The sequence below is a fragment of the Accipiter gentilis genome, chromosome 2 (genome assembly GCF_929443795.1).
Source record: "Accipiter gentilis chromosome 2, bAccGen1.1, whole genome shotgun sequence".
NCBI classification, from domain to species: domain Eukaryota; kingdom Metazoa; phylum Chordata; class Aves; order Accipitriformes; family Accipitridae; genus Astur; species Astur gentilis.
In genome coordinates this window covers 29,875,815-29,891,540 of record NC_064881.1, presented here as the reverse complement: position 1 = coordinate 29,891,540, position 15,726 = coordinate 29,875,815, and the positions used below count along the sequence as shown (strand labels likewise).

At 48.3% G+C, this 15,726-nt stretch overlaps 1 protein-coding gene across 1 annotated transcript in view; it reads right to left on the bottom strand.

The window, feature by feature from the left end:
• Nucleotides 1-15,120, bottom strand: part of SDC2 (syndecan 2) — a 59,840-nt gene extending 44,720 nt beyond the window's left edge. The window contains exon 1 of the mRNA XM_049825075.1: nt 14,734-15,120. Within this exon, the coding sequence (XP_049681032.1) occupies nt 14,734-14,793 (60 nt within the window). The 5' untranslated portion in view covers nt 14,794-15,120. The remainder of the gene's footprint in view (nt 1-14,733) is intronic.
• Nucleotides 15,121-15,726: the final 606 nt, after the last annotated feature.

The window sequence follows — 15,726 nt, the reverse complement described above, 5'->3', positions numbered from 1 at the left end:
TCACCTCATGCAAGAGGTCAGCCTTAGAGTTTCAGCCTCTACTTGCATTGTAAGGAAAAAACCCTCAAGAATTTTGAAAACAGAGGTGCAAGGGATGTCTGCTGCATGACTGGGGACCTGGCACACCCCATCCATCCTCCTGCAAGGGTTCACATTAACTAGACCCCCTGGGAAAGCCTGGATGCAACTGTTACTATCGTGGCTTAGTCTTCTGCTCATGGGAGATTTGTTATTGGGGCACCTCGTGCTCCAGACCTTCTAACGAGTAAAAATCATGAGGTACAAAAGCTGTTTGTCAGGTATTCGTCCTTCCTCACTATTGAGCAGTTTCTCTGCTTCAAAAAAGCACGTCTTCCAACATGGTCTGCACACAGCACAGGCTTCGCCCCACTTAGGTGCGACTGAGAAAAGACAAAAGGATAAACTAGGTGCTTTGAAATAACCAAGCAACTGCAAGCCAGGAAATACAGAGTCTGTGCTCTACCAATACCTTAACTCTCACCCCGTTTCTTTGCCCTGACAGGAGTATCAGCACTGCTCCGCATGTACTCCCAACTCTGGAAACATTTCACGTCATTGACCACAAATGAAGTGATAGAGACGTGCTTTTCCATAAGCTGGAGAAGGCTCTTTGGCCGGGGAAAGGGGAGGTTTCCAGTTGCGCTGGCAGCCTGGTGGAACAGGAGGGCTGCATGGAGGGAGTTCATGGTGGGGAAGGAGCCCCTGGCAAATCCTGCAGCTGGAGACTGCCCACCCTCCTCCTGCTGCAGCTCCACCTGCCTCAGGCTTTTACAGCCAAATGCACTCAGTGAAACTCCTGGTGCCTTTTATCAGACCTGTGTGAGTCAAGGTTAATCCAGATGATTTTTTGAGTCCTTTCACTCCTTGTTCTTGACTTTCCTAACCAGAAAGGGGATGTGGCAGTCGGCACGTAACTGCTAAAGCTACCCTTTCTGTACAGTGAGGCTCAGCAATTAGATTACTCTTGCCTTTCGCCCCTGCAACTTTTAAGTCAGTCTTTACAGATTCAGGCTCCCCAGTTCAACCTCCCTTTTTCTGATGCCATCTGTTGCAGCAGACCCTTCCGCAGGGGCTGGGAAAAGGTCCCTCTGCCTTGAAGGAAAGCAGGGCTTTCAGTCCTCTGACTGCTCTGGGAGCAAACCTCTGGCAATCCAAAAACTAAGCCCAAGACTAGTTTTCTCTAAGCCTGTTAGGGCTTTGTACCAGAGGACCATTCCTAAAACTTTATTCACAGTCCCACAATGAAGTCCAGGACTAGTAATTTCTCGTGATTGCCATTTATCTTATTCTTTCACATAAACCTCTTCCCCACACATGCTTGCTTGTTCATCGCTGAAAACAAACTGCACCGAAAACCCAGCAAGGTATTTTTGTGTTTTTCTGTGGCTAAGACACCCACAGGAGTTTTTGTTTAAAATAAAATCAACTGGTATTATTAGAAGGGAGGTATAGAGCTCAGAGAGGACTCTCATAGCCTGCTCCTCAAACACGCTTCTCCCGAGCAGCACATCAAGGCTATATCAAGTAGCACCTCCCATTTTTCACTCCTGAGTATCTCAAAGTATGTCAGCTTAAGTAGCCAAAGAAAGAAATAATTACTTAAGGGCAAGTGTAAATACCTTGGTAGGAGTGGGAGGGAGACAGGTTTCTGTTAACAGGTTGCTCACCATGCAGAGTATGGAGAAGCGAGCATCCAGACAGCAGCTGCTGAGCCACAGATATATCCCCCCGGGCACGCTGAAGCCCACTTTTCCTCTTTCCCCCCATGCCACACTCAGCACCTACAGCGGGTGCAGAAGCACCCCAGGGAGAAACCACTTTCCACCCTGCACTGCTTGCCTTGAAAGAGTTCATTAGCGCATGCGTATGCTTGCACTCTTGGTGTAGCAATACTCAACATTTTCCCCTCTGGTATCCATGGAAAGAGATTAGCACTCCAATATTTCATTAGCCAACAGTGCTAAGTATTCCACCAACTTGTGGAAAGAGTAAAAGCACTGAGGTTAATGTATTTGGTGAGGCTCTGTCAAGCAGTTTGGGATATTTTGTTTCAGTATAGCATAAGGAAAGCAGCTGTCACCTTGATTATAGTGCCCTTAGCAACCTGATACTTCTCCAACTAGTCCTAACTTCAGCCGGCTCCCCCTCCATTTGAGCAAGCACAGTTACTGATCACTTAAACAGGCAAATGGTGATTTGCACAAAAATAAGTTTTGAAGTGATGCTGTAGGTCAGAGGAGCAGCACTGGCTTCATCAGCACCTCACACCCACCATTCCCATCCCTCCCCAGTCCGAGACGAGAATACAAAGGGTTGCAAGAAAACCTGAAGAGCAGGGAGAAATGCCAAGCTGCAAAGTTTGGCTCCACACACTTTCCGAAAAGCAAAGGGGATGAGGGATGCAGTGCTCAAATCATCCACATCTGCTTAAACACTTGGTTCATGTGCTCCAGTGCTGTCAAACAGACACACCTGACAAGTCAAAGATGGAGCTAGTATCCCTGATAACAGTGACTCTTTTCCACCCCAGACCAGTCACCTCCAGGTTTTTCCTTGAATTATGGTCTGGCCAAGACATGTCAGCAGTCCAGCATCCCCTCCCCGCCAAGAGCTCTGCCAGTACTTCAGTCACTCCACTGCCTCCTCCCTGCTCCCTCTTTTTCACTGCTGAAAGCTGAGCGAGCAGAGGGATTCCTGAAGGTAGGCAAAGGACCAGAGCAGGCCCAGTTCTTCATCAACCTTTTCTTCTGCTCTTGGATCTTGCACTTGCAATATGAGACTGAAGAGTGGTGCCAGTGCTAAGTTACCTGCCTTATCTGACAGCACAAAAGCAGCAAGGGCGGGGGGGGGTGAGGGGGGATCAGTCTAATGAGGTTGGAAGCACAAGAGATGGCAGAGAAAAAGAGCATAAAGAGCTTAAGATACGAATTACAATTAAGTGCACTATAGTTACCATGTACTGCGCAGTATTGCTCAGCTAGCACAAGTCAAAAAACCCACACTGAACAAAAAACAACATTTCTGGTAGGAAACTGATAGTCTTACACCACCACTGCGGTGATAATGGCATGAGAAAACAGACAAGTGACAGGTTAGAATTTAAAAGCTCTCAGTTCAGGTTGCTTTGTTTGTTTTTGTCTTGTGATAAAAACAGCCTACACCTACACAGACAATAACACGGAGCACTACCCATCTCTGTAGTATGGTCTATTGTACCACCATTGAAAAACAGACGCCTTTTTTCCCCGTTTTCTTTTGAAGACAAAGGTCCATTAAGACACAATGTCATTACATCTGCTTTGATTTATCCAAAGGAAAGTCAAAGCACTTACGCCATAAGATTTAACTGATAAATTTGCATAGCTCTGTGGACAATGTTTTATAAATTAATGATTTATTTCCCTGGAAAAGAAAGCAAACCTTTATTTATAAGCTGCTTCACATTTTAGAGCTGTTCACTGAAATAGGAGTTCAGTGTAACGTGAAGTCTTTACTCGTACACACAGAGCCAGCCCTGCACTTCGGGCTTTGCAATTAGTCACAAAAAGACCTAGCAAATAAAAAAAAGTCTTAAGGAAAGCTAATTGACAACTGCAAAGTGCAGGAGAAGGGCCCGCCTCTGCGTAATTGAAGGTCTTTTCTGTTAAGCTGCATGCTATATTTACCACCTGGCTTGTAATGGCTGCTTTTATTCAAATGCTCTGCAGTAAAATATACGCACATGTAGGGGATGAAGACTTTATCATTGAAACCTTCTGCAACAAATTAGGGGAATGAGGAAGGTTCGCACACTTCCGCAGCAAAATTAGGTCAGGATGCCTTTGAACAGTTCCATCTGAAGGCTGTGCCAGACTTCAGATCAAATACTTTTTAGTGCATTAGACCCAACGGCTTAAGAGATGAACTTCTACACTGCTGATAATTATTACTGGTACTCTGCATTGCTGCCTCCCTCTCCACCTGTGGATAATTATAAATAGCCTACATTTTCCAGTCCCTGACACATGCCACTCGGTTAATAGCACTTCTAAAACCCATCCTTTATAACCACGGGTCACACATTTCAAATATGACGACCACATAACTCCACACAGATTGGGAAATTAAGACTTGCCCCACAGATACTCTTAAGTAAACGCTCCCTGAATATACATGTACGGCTAGACTACATTAGCATCACGGTAATTAATGATGTGAAGTTGTAAAGTGCCAAATTGGCAATTCAAATGCAAACCTGCCTTTGCCCTCTGGTGCCCACGTACAGCTCTGAACCGTGCGGCCAGGGAGCATCACTGCCACCGGCCCCGTCACCTCCTGCCCTGCTGAACGGTCAGCCCCAGGGCTGATGCTCTCCTCCACACCAGCTGCTGCTCTTAATGGGCTTCAGGGCTATCCCCAAATAAAGCATACTCCAGTAGCCAAGCTGGGAGGGCAGAGGCCAAAGAACTGTCCCCAGATATATAAAGCAGTTAATTATACACCTCCTCCCCGCTCAGCTTTACTGCTCACACCCCAAGGAATGGGCAATAGAACCCGGGAGCCTCCACGTCATTATTAAATTAATCTGTAAATAAACTACAACAATGCCCAAACCCCCAAACTACTTCAGTGAGTAAGAGGGGGTTATATAGCCAAAACAGTAACGCTGGGGTCAAATACACCGTTTGTGCAGCTTAACAGCTTAACAAGACTGGTGGTAAGAAAATTGAGGCATTCAAAATTTAAGTCGGTAAAAACTCAGACTTTTCCTTTTTTTTTTTTTTTTTAAGCTCTTAAAATTCACAGCTGAGTTCATTCTAGCAAGCCTAGCTGTTGGGAGGGTTGTTAAGATACACAGAAACATCCACCTCCAGTTTCCTACCGCTCCTTGTTTTGCTCTCCTGTTAGGTGACACTACTAATTGTACAGCTGCTACAGCTAGCTGCCAGAGTCTGCTCTAAGGAGGTTTTCCAATTAGGTTAGCTGAATTAAATAACGAGAGAGAGAAAGAGATTAGCTTTTTCTGTGCATCTCTAGGAAGCCACAGGGAAATCCCCAAAAATACTCTTGCTAATCCTCCCTTAGGACCCCTTCATCTCTGATCACAAATACAGAAATGCCGTGTGAGCTACTCTACTACATGGGAACTGTGCCAGCTCTGCCTGTACAGCCACAATCTTCCTGACAAGGGAGCCTACCTACTTTTTGTTGAGACTGACAGCGTCTGCCAGAAGAAGTTTTCTCCTCAGTCCTCCTCAGGTTCCTCAAGTCAAACACATTTACACATTTAAACCAGTGGAGATAAGATCCTCAGATGTTATGTGAAACAGCAAGAAGCAGCATGGTGAAGAAGTATCACAGAGCCTCCTACCTCTATATTTTTCTGTCATAACCCAAAGCTGCCTAATTCTTCCAGTGCAGGTAGAGAAGGTCAGAAAAATAAAAAAATAAAATGATTGGCACATGACCTCGGTAGCATTACTAAGAATTCACAAGCCCAGAAGACTTTTTTAACCCACAGACAAGATTCACGGTTCTCAAAAAAAGTATCAGGAAACCTTCATCACTATTAAGTTTATCTGGCTTTTGGTATATGACAAGTGATGCCACCAGGCAGAAACGCAATTACAGGTGTCCACCAGAACAGACCTACATCAAGATGCCAAGTCACCAGCTCTTGGTTAAGTGGGAGAGATACGGTTAAGAAAGCAGCATTAGTGAAAGCACAAAACCCCAAACCAGCCAAGGGTAGAATAAGCTTTTCAGGTTGTGAATCACAGTAAGAACAGGAACAAAAGGAAAGAAAGGTCATTTCCCCTTTCTAATGCCTTACAGTTCCAAAACAGACAAGAAGTGGCATTTTGAGCACAGCAATACTATTAAGAGTACTGTCTCAAACCATTTTAGACCAAATGCTCTTGCGTTATCAGGAGCTCAGAAGTTCCCTCCATCCAATGAGCCTCAGCACGGTAGCACGGGCACACCTCTGCCTCCCCACCCCAGCAGAAACACTATTTATTACTGAGCCTGGGCCTCGCCAAAGGCAAAGAGGTGCCCCCTTGCAGAACATAGACCTGCTCTTCAACAGGGCACGGCTGCTTGGGCTAAACGCAACCAGAGAGAAAAGCATTTCCAATAGGCAGCACGACTGGAGACAGCCAGTGATACACAACTTTTAACGCCCTGTCTCCTCCAGCACCTGTGTGCTTTAAGGAGTTAAGTCTGTTTTTAACAGGTGGCCACAGTACCTACTTTCCTCACCCTCAAACCCTACACAGTCAGGCCATTAAGCGGCAATGAGGTATCCAAACATTATTCAATAGGTTGGAGATAAGACTGTTAAATGGTACCGGTATATCTTTTTATAGTCAAGTATTCAGAGTTGCCACTTCTTCAATGCCCTCATGTCATCCCTCCCCTCTGCATGCCACCGGATGCTCTATGCTGCTCCGCAGGAAGGACCACAGCTTCTACCAGAAGAGCACAAACCAACTCGTGGTTTGCCACAGGCTTCCTCACCTACCTCATTGCCAAACTCACTGGAAACTTCTAGAGACCTCTGCCACATCTTCACGCAGCAGACAGACATGTCCACCAAAGCGTTTTGGTCAAAAGGGAGGAAAAGGAAAATTCAATTGGCTCAAGCTGCAACATGGACAGACAATTTCAGCTGAGCCCAGAGTCCATTTGGGTCACAACAGCTCTGGCCAGGTCAGGTACAGACCTATGCTAACCATTATCCCCAGGTTTTCTCTTCAGAAGAAAATTTTTCTAACTCATTCACATTTTGCAGCGACGACCATGCCTGTCCCCTTACCATGGCTTTGAGGGCAGAGGGAAAGCTGTGCTGGAGAATCAAACCACAAGCACCTGTGGGAGCTCCGGCAGATCAAATCATACTTATGGAGGAAAACTGTTACGAAATTTTTGTATTAAATCACAAGTGAAGAAACAAGAAGAAAACCGTTTGTAAAGACCACCTTCTGTTTAAGGCTTTTTTTCCTGGTAAGGTCAGAGAAGCTGCTCCTCCCACCTTAATTCAGGCCAAGAGAATTATTAAGACATTTTTGAGAGCAATTTTGTTCTGTTTATTTAACCGGGAGTCCTTCTCATGTTCTGCGGGGCATTTCTTCTCCTGACACTTGAAAGACATACTGCCATTTGTAAAAGATACACACACAAAAGTACATAAAATAAATGTAAAATAGAGATCTGTGTAAAATAAAGATCTATATAAAATACACATATACACACAAAGTTTCAAAGACCTTCCAAGCTAGAACTGCAACAGCTGCAGAGAGCTCCACACTGTATGGTCTTTGGAAGACAGTTTGTATGGGCACTTAATTTCAAACTTACTCCCAAAAGTTTCATTTCATACCATTTTAGATGTTACATTCAAAAAAATCAGCCTTCACAGATGAGAAATAATCAAAGAGCGCATGACTGGAAAATTATAAGCAGCTCCACCAAAGACAAGAATTTAGAAGATATACGCGGCACTTCAGTGACTTTTCCTATCTACCTCCAGGACTAGTCATCTTTCTTGTTCTACCATGGAGAAAGAGATTTGTGAGTTCCACTTGCTACAGATGCTTAAGTCACTAATGATCGTAAAGCATTAATCTTCTAACATTGTATGATGCCACAGCAGTTCTTGAGAACTTCTCACCTTCTTACAATGAGACACAAGCCAGTTACTAACATAACCAAAAGTCACACACCCTGTTCGTGGATGCTCCTTCTCCTTGCTGCACAAGCACTTACATTTACTGTGCTTGCACTGCCACCAGTGGCAAGCCCCGAGTGCCCCTGAGCTCCGGACTGGAAGGAGATGCAGTCCCACAGCCAGGACAGGACCTGGATGTTCTGCAACCCCCCCTTCCACAGAAAACTCAGAACCTGGTTTCTCAGCAACGTTATTCTATGCACATCCTTGCTGCAGGAATTACACACTGTTCTTATTTATAGGGCTAAGCCATACCTATTTTTATTTATGCAATGTCACAAATTTACATTCAACGGAAGCTCAATTTTCAGATGTCCCAACGATGGTGCGTTTCCATTACTTTGAACCAGCTTCACCTTTCCGCTTTGCTTCCCTTGCAGGTTTTCATTTTAAATAACAAGAACACCACCAATGTCATGTCTCCGCGCCTGCATATTTGAACGCAGAACTGTGCAACACTTGAAAGGGATTCAAAGGGAAAGGCTTTGTGGAGGCTTTCACCTGGTAATCAGTTTAAGTGACACAGTGATTCTGGGATCTCCACAACCAAGCAACCATGGATAAACAATGCAGCAAAGGAAGAATGTGCCTCCTGGACACCTCTCCTCTCCACAGCCTGCAAGATACGCCATGTATTCAAACCCCTTATTAGCCTTCCCCTGCAGACCCCCATCCAAAAAGCAAACAAAACTCAGCTCTTAAAGCCGAAAGAGATCAAGCGCACAGGGCTTGGCTGGTCACAGCTGTGCCCTCCAGTGGCTGTGTCCACCCAGCTGTTGCTACAGACACTGCAGAGCCACCACAGCTGGAATTAATGCAGCTCATCCCAGAGAAAGAGGAAAGGTTTCTTCTACTTGTGTAACTAATGGAGGGACAGAAGCAGACATACCAGAGATGATCCTGGGGAAGGTAGGAGAGATAGAAGACCTAGTTAAGTTATTCATTCTTGTGGCAGCACGTACGTTACATTTTTTTTCTTCTCTCTCAAAACATCCTTAGTCTTGAGGCCACGCCGGCCATGCACCCAACTGCTCCCTGGGAAGTACTTCACCTCCTAGGCTGTATTACTTTAGCAGCACTGTTTCCTACAGCTCTGCGAGACCATTACAGTCACACTTCTGAAATACACTTCAAAAAATAAGGATGGGCCACTTCACACTGATCTGAAAGGTGACAAGTGACCTCCATTAGTGTGGAAGCACCTCTAGAGAAAATTACGCTTTATTATGGTTAATCAAGCAGGAACAAAACATGTCTGACAACATAATATTTAAATACAGACAATACATTCTGGTTGTTAATCACAATGCTGTTTTCTGAACATTTCAATTCAGTTCCTGCATATACCACAGGCTGTTCGACCTTCTGCAAGTCCCTTTGTCTCCTTACCATTAATAAGAGTACAAAGTATGTATTTATCTTCATGCTCACAACTCAAACACAGCCAAACAGGTTTTTATTTGAACTTTCCTAAATCAATTCACCTTTGGAACAAAAAATTTAGCTTAGAGGGGAGATTTCTGAAGAAGTTGTTTATATATAAACTAAAAATAGTGATTTCAGATGGAGTGTCCAGCTCAGGCTTTAGCTGAGCACAGCTTATGTGACACACTAATAGCCGATCTACAGACAAGGCCAAGTTCTGCAGATTCATCACCGCCCTATTAGTCATTATTTCACTTTAAATGAACCCCCTACTTGAGGCATCAAGAAAAATCATTTGTTCAGCGCAAAAGCACTTGTTGCAAACAGTTGTTAAATGCTGTGTTTTCTCCTACTGCAGTTTTCCAATACTTTTGAGGATTACATGTATTTTGTATTTCTGCCCAAATGTCTAGTATGCTTTGAAAGCATCCCTCAGGGCTGAGCTAATCAAGAAAACAACATACGTACAGAGAACTGTCATTATTACAGGGTCAAACACTAATGCAGTCTTTACTCGAGAGATTGCAAATTATACTTCAATGTGAGCAAGAGAAATCTTGTTCCCAAATCACTGAATAGTGCCATGTAACCTATGAATAAATTACTAGTCCTGAAAAGATTATAGATAGCAGTTTATTATCATCTTGTAAGCATGAACTGAAGATAACCAAACAACAAGCCGTTCGCAGAACAGCCTAGAGTAATTCTCTCATGCTTGCTACGACACAGAGAGCAGAGCAACTTCAATGCAGACCAAAAGGCTTGCTCATGACTTATGCGTCCTCTTTCAAATGCGGCAGCACAGAGGGCATCTTTATGACTTACATTCAAGTAGGCTCTTACATGGGGCCTCAAATAAGCTTGCCAGTCTCAAACACAACATTTCTGTTAAAAATCATAGTCAGTCAAATCTATTCAGAAGACAAAAGAGCACTTTTCCGTAACTAGACAAGAGCCCTTTGTTCAGTCGTTGAGCCTTACTAAAGCCTGTAATTCTTTGCCATAAGGAAAATGTTTAAACTGGTCAATGGCAAAAGTCAATCTGGTGAGATAATGTAATTAATAAATACCATCCATATGCCTCTCCTTGATGTTTTATAAAGACAACTGGCCATGGAGAACAGGGCAAACGGAGAGCTCTGCAAACAATTGGCTGCTCCGATGGGAGCTCAGCTGCTGCAGGCAGGGACGAGCTCTTCTCCAGGCTCAAGACTCCCAGCCAAAACGCCACGTTCCCCACCAAGGATGGCAGGTAGCTCTCCACCATCCTCCCTGGAGGCATTAGATCACGGCTGTGTGTTTGACGTGGGGCTTTTCATAACTCGCACCTCTGCTAGCCAAGGAATTAGGCCTTGATCTGGTCATCCTGAGACTGCATTTAAGATTAGGACCACAGAGTTTAGATCCATCAAAACTTCAAACAAACCCAAGGCTTACGGCTCATTCTCTAAAGTCCACCATCTTTATCCCATTAGCTGCAGCAATTGCTTCAAACCTACCACAGAGGTATCATCTGCCCAAGAACCACAATCCCCGTACCTGACTTCAAAACCCGAGATATTTGTCCCGACTTGTTCCTGAAGACAAGGCTCTCATCTACTTCTTCGATAAGGATCTAGAAAAAAATGCAGAGAAAATATCTCTGCACTTTAGGCCTGAGTATTAATTCAGTTCCAGTGCAGACCTCGGGGCTAAGATATTAAAAAGAGAAACTGCTTCAGTGTTTGATCTCGGGTCAAGAATCATCCGTTCTTTAATTTTTGAAAGATAAGCTAACCTGGGAGGGAAACCTGTTCCCAGAAAATGGCTGCCAAGAACATCCAAGGAAGGGGCAGCTTCATTGCAGCACCAGAATCATAATACCCAAGAACAGTGGCAAAACCCAGAGCTCCCCTGAATTTCCAGTGCACGGCAGTGCAGGCAGCTGTTGGATGGGAGCACCCAGATGTTCAGCCAGAGCAAGGGAAGCAGCCGTGGCAGATGCTGCTGGCTGATTCCAGGGACTGCCAAGCCACAAAAAGCAATGGACGAACATTGATTAATCCTACAGTGAGAAGAAAAAGCTCACGTGAGTTGGGGAATGGTGGAAATAAATCAAGACTAAAAAAGCTTCCTACCTTTCTTTGGAACTTACTTGGCAATGCAGTTTTAACACGCTTAGAAGAGACACGCACGGCATATAAATCTGAAATGCCACCTATCTCTTCAGCCTTTCTTCCCTCTTTGCCTCTAATTGCTATCTCCAAAGCCTAGCTGCCTTTTTCAAAATAAAACAACATTCCTCCTCTCCAACACACTATCAATTTTCCAAATTCCAAAAGCAAAGTAACCATTAGAAACAAATGCAGGAAAATTACAGCATCGTTCTTCTAAAATACTAAATACTTCTGAAAGAATATACCAAATATTACCTTTGGATCATCCTTCAATAACTACCTTTATGCCAACAAATCAGTGCTTAGATGAGTACAGAAAAAACAGAAAGACCACCCAGTTAATGTTGATGCCCCAGTCCTCTATTTTACTGAAAGCCTAAAAACCAACGCCATGCACAGGCATTACCGATGTGAAGCAAAGTCTCCAGATTCCAGAAACCTCACAAGGAGAGCTGCGATTAGCCTTCTGTTAGGAGAGCAGCACTATAACGCTACGGTACACAGCACAACCTGCTAGCCAGCAAAGTTTCCCAACAGGCGCTTGGGCTTGCAGAGGGGATTAGACCATCACACAAGCTCTGGAAAACCAGTCATCCCACTGCTGTGAACCAGGATGAAACGGAAAGGTTTATCAGCCTCTTCCGAATGGGAGCTGACAAGTACAGCTGGATACTTGGCGCTGCTCTCTGGTGCTATTAAAATCAGCAAGAGCCGACTCCCGCTATCATCGGGACCGGACCCGACCTTTTAAAAGGCACATCAGGCCTCTCACTTACAGAGTTTGCCTTCTCTTTCCAGGGGTTTCATGTCGCTCTCTTTCCCTCCCCTGAAAGCAAACCAGGAAACTTTGAAGGTAGCTAAAAAGCACACTTTTTGCCATTCAGCCAAGCCTGGGTGAATCCTCCATGCCCACCGGGGTTACCGGACCCCGCTCTAATCTGACGTCTCACCGGGCGCTGCGCTGATGGCAGCAAACCACTCCACAAGCCCTGGCTGTGATCCACCAGCTTTGATGCGGGCAACGCTTGCCACCGCGCGCAGGTTGACATGAACGGGTTGGGCTCCCCCACACCCCCCCCTGCATCCCACCCGTGTCCCCAAAGGGCCGCTCCCCCAGGGGAGCTGGCACGGCAGAAGGGAGCCCATCTGCGGCGCGACAGCCCGTGTCAGGGCACACAAAGCGTGCAGCCAGCATGGACAAACCGCTCCCAGGTTCAGTGGCAGGTCTCATTTCCAGTACATTTTTAACATGGCTCTGACATCTACTTGGCCCACACCAGTAAAGAGGTTTGTTGGTTATATGACGCAAACGCAGGGAACTCATTGCTTTAGGAAACAAAATCTCCTGCTGTCTTCCCCTCCCACTGCCCAAAAAACTCCTGGACAATTTACTTCATCAGAAACGAGATTTTTACCTTACAGCTTTGCCTAAAGAATAAACAGCAGAATCAAACAAAGGGGAAGAAATTCAGAGCTAAAGCCACTTGACAGTGCTCTGGAGAGCTAGCAGGGGTTTTTTAAGCATCCATATAAAATTCCTCTTACGACCAGGACAGCCTTCTGCAGAGACAACAGATTTGGCATCTATCTTTTCCCAGAGATGCATCTACAAAATCCTACCTTAAGGGACCACGTAGCTGCTGCCAGACATAGCGAAAGAAAAAAAAGGAAAAAAAAAAGAGGAGGGAAAAAGAAATAGAAAAGAAAAAAACCACCCTCCCTTTACTTTTCCAATCTCTCCACAACTTTCTGGCAGCAGCGAGGGCGCTGCACCAGAGCCAGGCAGGCTCCCCCCGCCTCGCTCTCCCTCCTGCCCCCCGAACCGCGCTGCCCCGGTACGCCCCGACAACCCGCCTCAACGCTGCCGCAGCGTGCTCATCCTAAGGCAAAAACCCATAAAACTTAATACTTTACTAATTACTGTGGCAGTTTAATAGTTACTACACCATCAGAGAACTTCGTAATAACAGCATTTCTGTAAAATTGAAGTGTATTGTATCTCATTAGCCAAGGGTGTTTCTGCAGTGCAGTTACGCTTAGCGGAAACAGGAGTCGGTGTTCTTCGCCACCCTTTTTTAATTAGTCCTTAAGAAAAGTGTTTTGCAATTGTATCCTTAGAAATCCCTAATGATGAGCCAGATTTCAGGAAGGCTGTGTCTGGGCTAATTTATACAATAGCTAGACAACTTCAAAAGTTAACCCAAGCTAGTGACATATTTAGTTCAGCGGAGCGGCTCATTTTAATTGGATTAAATTGTCATGGTTTTTTAATTTCACACTGAAACCTCAATTTATTATTTCGTAGTATTTGCCCAAACACTGCAACAGTGTCACCCGCATGCCCGCTTCCCTCAAGACAATCTCAGATCCACCGACGGAAAAGACTAAAACCCTCTCGCCGGCCTTCATGGGCTCCGTGACACGAAAGGGTGGGAGCGCTTCGCCGGAGAGTGGCTTTTCCAGAGGTACGAATCCCGGCAACCGAGTTAATTGCATTAAGCAGAGGTCCCCGGTCAGCAAATACACTTGTGGCTCGGAAAAAGTGTAAACAGCGGCATTATCCCGAGCATCTCGCAGCAAGCCCGTCGGGGAAGGGCTGGGGGGGGCCAGCGGCAGGCTCGGGCTCTGCGGAGCCGGCACCGGCGCCTGCGGGGCCGGGCCGGGCCGGGCGGCTGGCCGGGAGGCGCGCACCGCTGCGCGCCCGCGCAAGGAGAGGCGCAGCAGCGCGGCGTACCCGAAGGTTCTGGGGAGTCCTGAGCCGCGCGGCCGACGGCAGTTACTGCTTTTTTTTTTTTTTTTTTTTCTTCTCTTTTTAGCAAGCGGCCGGGAAGGGGTGACTTCGCAAGGAGACGCTCCCGCCTCGCCGCCCGCGGGACCGGGGGGCCTCGGGCTCCCGCTCGGACGCGGTGCGGCCCGGCGGCTCCCGGTGCTGGGCCGGGACGGCTACAAAGCCCCGCGGGACGCCGCGCCCCGAGGGCTCGCGGACCCAACCCCACGCCGCCGCGCAGCCGCCCCCCCCCCCCCCCCCCGGGACGGCAGGGAAAGAGGCACCGGGGGGGGCTCCGGGGCCGGCAGGCGGCTGGGTCGCCGCGGCAAACTTGGGATGAGGCTCGCTGGAGGGCGGCAGGGTGCTTCGGTTTTTTTGGGGGGGTCTCCTTTTTTTTTTTTGGAGGGGAGGGGTGTCTCCCGTTTGCAGAGCGCTCAGCTATCAACAGATGCCCCCGCGAACCGGTCCGCCGTCCCGGCGGGCGGCGATGCCGCGGGGCGGGGCCGGGGCTGCGCTCCCCGCGCTCGGCAGACGGAGCCGAGGCGGCCGCCCCCGTCCCGTCCCGTCCCGTCCCGTCCCGCCGCGCTCCGCGGGGCTGCCCCCCCCCCCCCCCGTCCCCCGCGTCCCCGCTCCCCTCCGCCCACCCCGGCACTCACCGGCTGCCCGGAGGCGCAGGCCACGAAGCTGACGGTGAGCGCTAGCCACACGCCCCGCATTATTCCCGCGGAGCCGGCGCGGCGGCCGCCTGGGGCCGGGCACAAAGGAGAAACCGGGGCCGGGGAGGGGGGGGGGGGGGCGGGCGGCGGCGGCGCTCGGCAGCGCCCGGGGGGGCGCGGGGCAGGGCCGCGGGCGACCTCCGCACCGCCGCGGTCCGTCCGCTCCGCTCCGCGCTCCGCTCCGCTCCGCCGCTGCCCGGCGGGCCCGATGCTGCGCGGCGCTGGGGCGCCCGGGCTGCAGGCTGCGCGCTGCCGGCTCCGCCGCCCTCCCTCCGCCCCGAGTGCGCGGCGGCGGCGGCGCGGCTCCCAGTTAAACCCCGCAGAAATTCCTGCAGGATTACAACACAGATTGGCAGCTCCCCCAGCCAGTGGAAGGAGGCGGCGCGCCGCCGCCGCCGGCTCTCGCCCCTCGCAAATTCAAGCAACTTGCCCCCCACTCCCCCCCCCCCCCCCGCCTCCTCCTCCGCCTCCTCCTCCTCCTCCTCCTCCACCGCCCCGGTCTCCCCTCTCTCGTCCTCCCCCCCCAGTGGAAAACATGAGCAGCGCCGCGGGTCGACGGAGCGAGGGCTGGCCCGGTATAAAAGCGGGGACGTGGAAAGGCTCCCTCTTTTCAAGGGAAATCTGGCCGCTGCCGCGTGTTTTCAGCGCTCTGCCGCCGGATTTCGCATCGCTGCTCCGCGCCACCCTCTCGAGTAAGCCCGGGAGGCAGCGTCAAGTGTCGGAAAAAACGGGACGGAGGGGTTAAAAATCACGGGGAGGGGGGGGTGTCCCAAAATGCCAGCCCGTTTTGGATCCCCACTTGGCTTTCTGCCCCACGATTTCATTTTTTTGGACTTTTCTCCCCCGACAGGAAGACTAGAAACTTTTAGGGGTGAGGGGGTGGCGAGTAAGAGGCAGCTGCGATCTGCACCTAGTTGAATGGATCCAGGAGCT